General features: G+C 39.5%; 1 protein-coding gene across 1 annotated transcript; it reads left to right on the top strand.

Moving 5' to 3' along the window:
- The first annotated feature begins 266 nt into the window (after positions 1-266).
- LOC147494979 (uncharacterized) lies at positions 267-2,752 on the top strand. The gene is made up of 3 exons (XM_086568292.1): positions 267-1,563; positions 1,637-1,824; positions 2,096-2,752. The coding sequence occupies exons 1-3, from the start codon at positions 267-269 to the stop codon at positions 2,750-2,752; spliced, it is 2,142 nt and encodes a 713-aa protein (XP_086424418.1).
- Positions 2,753-3,012: the final 260 nt, after the last annotated feature.

The raw sequence follows: 3,012 nt of genomic DNA on the forward strand, positions 1-3,012 counted from the left end.
AAGAGGTGCTCCAGATGTTAGTGAGATAGGTACAAGCGCTGAGGTTAGATCAAATGTCATTGAATATTTTGATAGACTTGCTTCCACTGTAAATCCAAATCCTACCATGGATAGAAATATGCAAGAGCATCCTTGTCGCCGTACTTTGCCACTCGAGTTGAATCTTGATACGCATCGAAGATGACTATGCTTTATTGGTTAATTGGGTCATGCGACACAGCATATGTGGAAGCCATTGCTTATGTTTAAATAAAACAACGAAACAGATGGGATGCCGCTTTAGATATCCATTTGATGTACTTGATCAGTCAGAGATTGTTGAAGAACCACCTAACAGTAATATGTTCCGGTTTATTGGGCGTCGGAATGATGAGTTAGTCTGCTCCCATAATAGAAAAATTCTGCAGACATGGCGTGCAAACATTGATTGGTCGCCCGTCCTTTCGGTGCAATCTGTAGTAAATTACATTGCTAAGTATGCTTCAAAATCTGAGCCTGCATCAAAGAGTTTCACAGAAACTTTACGAGAAATTGTTGAAGATCTTCGTCGTCCATGTCAAAATGCAAAATTTGCTTTCAAGCGATTGCTTATGAAAAGTGTATCTGAAAGAGATATTTCTGCCCAAGAAGTAAGTCATTTGTTAATGGGGTACCCATTAGTACGATCATCAAGGAAGTTTGTCCTTTTAAATGTAAGTGAAAAGAGCATGTTAGCATCAACTTTATGTCGTAGAAGAGGGGACGAAGATGAAGAGATTGTTGGAACAGACCCAAGCTTTGTAGGAAGATATATGCAACAACCTCCTTGCTATGAAAATACATCCCTCCTCGATATGGCAAAAATACACTACTTTAATCGGAAGGGTTGGCACACTTCTCGAGCTAGTGCAATTGTGGGTTTGGTTCCACAACTGGATGGTGACATCCTACCAAACACTGAAAAATGGGAATCATTTTGTCGTCAACAAGTCTTGATTCATCACCCTTTTCGGACTCTGGAAGAAGCAAAAGGGGATTTCATACTATGGTCAGAAAGGTACATGGACTTGGGCTTCGGAGAACACCAATCAATAATTCTTCTTGAACCTGTTGATGAAGAATTCGAAGATGATATTGAGATAGAGAATGATATGGAAGACATGTTTCGAGATGAATGGATGATGGCAGCAGCAATGGGGCCCTTGTTTGTCCCTGGGGAGAATGTCGAATTAGGAAGGCGAGACTTTGATACTTCACACAATTGGGTTGAAGGTTTATATCGATATCCAAACATGGAGAGTGAAAGAAAATTTGTGCATACTTTGCGCGGTGGAGAAGAAGTTAACATTGAACCTCTTATTGTAACCCTTGATGAACTGTCTCTTGAACAAAGAGTGGCACATGATATGGTTATTCGAGCACTAGAATGTCGAGCATGCATTCGTATGATAGTTTGTGGTGGTGCAGGCACGGGGAAGTCCACTCTCATAAATGCAATTGTGCATTCAATTACTGAATTTTTTAGATCAGCCAAAGCAGTACGTGTCATGGCTCCAACTGGAGTCGTTGCTTTTAATATTGGAGGTGCAACCATACATCATGAACTTCGCCATCGAATCGAATCGAAATGTTTCAAAAAAATTTAAATCTTTTGAAGGTGATCAATGTCAGCGTATGCAAGAAGACTTTAAAGACACCAAACTCATCATTATTGATGAATATAGTATGGTCGAGACATCTATGCTTGCAAATATTGACCGTCGTTGTCGAGATATTTTTGGGCCTAATGAGCCATTTGGTAATGTCTCTATTCTCCTTGTTGGTGATATGCGTCAGTTACCTCCTGTATGCGATAGGGCATTGTATAAAGGAGGTGGGAGTCCTCAACAACTATATGGTGGACTTATGTACACTTTTTGATAAATGTGTTTCGGTTGTCTCATATATTTAGACAAGCGGGGGATATGCAAGCATTGTTCGGGAAGCATTGATGAGACTTCGGTGATGGAACATCCACGATCGATGACCGGAAATTATTTCGACTAGAGACTTTTCCTCGCCGGTCGCGGAAGAAATTAACACCTTCAAATATGCTTTGCGTCTATTTCCGACCAAGCAAGCTGCACATGATTACAATCTCAATCGACTAATTGAGCTTGGAAAACCTGTTGCTCGAATTGTATCAAAAAATAATTGTGATACTGCTTCTAGGGCTTTGTCTGATGATGCGAAAGGCTTGGAAAAAGTTTTGTGTTTATCAGTTGGTGCACGTGTTATGCTTCGATCAAACCTTGCCACACACAATGGTCTGGTTAATGGTGCAATGGGCATTATTGTGGACATTGTCTATGCAAATGGCTGCAAATCACCAGAAGATATTCCTCTTGCGGTCATGGTTGACTTTGATAACTACCGTGGTCCTAAGTTTCGTCCAGATTCTAATATAATCCCAATTGCTCCACAAACAACTCATTGGAAGACAAATGATACTTCATGCCAAAGAACTCAGATTCCTCTAGTTTTGTGTTGGGCTATAACAATTCATAAAAGTCAGGGGCTCACTCTTGATCAGGCTGTGGTAGATATTGGTGAAAAAGAAAGCCTCAGTTTGACATTTGTTGCTTTGTCACGTACTAGAAAGTTGTGTGATCTAGCATTTAGCCCTATGTTCACTTTAGATAGATTGCAAAGAATTGGAAGATGTGCTGGTCTTAAAGGCCGATTGCAAGAGGAGAGTCGTTTGCTCCACATGTCAACTACAAGCATTAGTTGAAACTACACTTATCTTGAGATTTTGTTTATATTCTCGGTATGTTAATTCGTTATTGCATCTCATAGTTGATTCATCTATATGTACCTTTAAACTAATGCCTAAAGTTAGACAAAATATGTTTCTGATCTTAAGTGGGAGGTGGCACATATTGGTTTTCCATAGTTTTACACTTACTAATGTGTTTCCTAATGTTTTTTATTATATTTTTTTTTATTGGCAAGCCTATTTTTAAACGAGAACAGTAACTCATTGGTGTGGTG

Source organism: Coptis chinensis, chromosome 6, assembly GCF_015680905.1.
Source record: "Coptis chinensis isolate HL-2020 chromosome 6, ASM1568090v1, whole genome shotgun sequence".
NCBI classification, from domain to species: Eukaryota; Viridiplantae; Streptophyta; class Magnoliopsida; order Ranunculales; family Ranunculaceae; genus Coptis; species Coptis chinensis.

Excerpts from the sequence above, each read along its gene's own strand:
- LOC147494979 (XM_086568292.1), top strand. The coding sequence starts at position 267 with ATGGGATGCCGCTTTAGATATCCATTTGATGTACTTGATCAGTCAGAG. Across the intron at positions 1,564-1,636 it reads CGTTGCTTTTAATATTGGAG|GTGATCAATGTCAGCGTATG; the intron begins GTGCAACCATAC and ends AATCTTTTGAAG. Across the intron at positions 1,825-2,095 it reads ATATGCGTCAGTTACCTCCT|CAAGCTGCACATGATTACAA; the intron begins GTATGCGATAGG and ends TTTCCGACCAAG.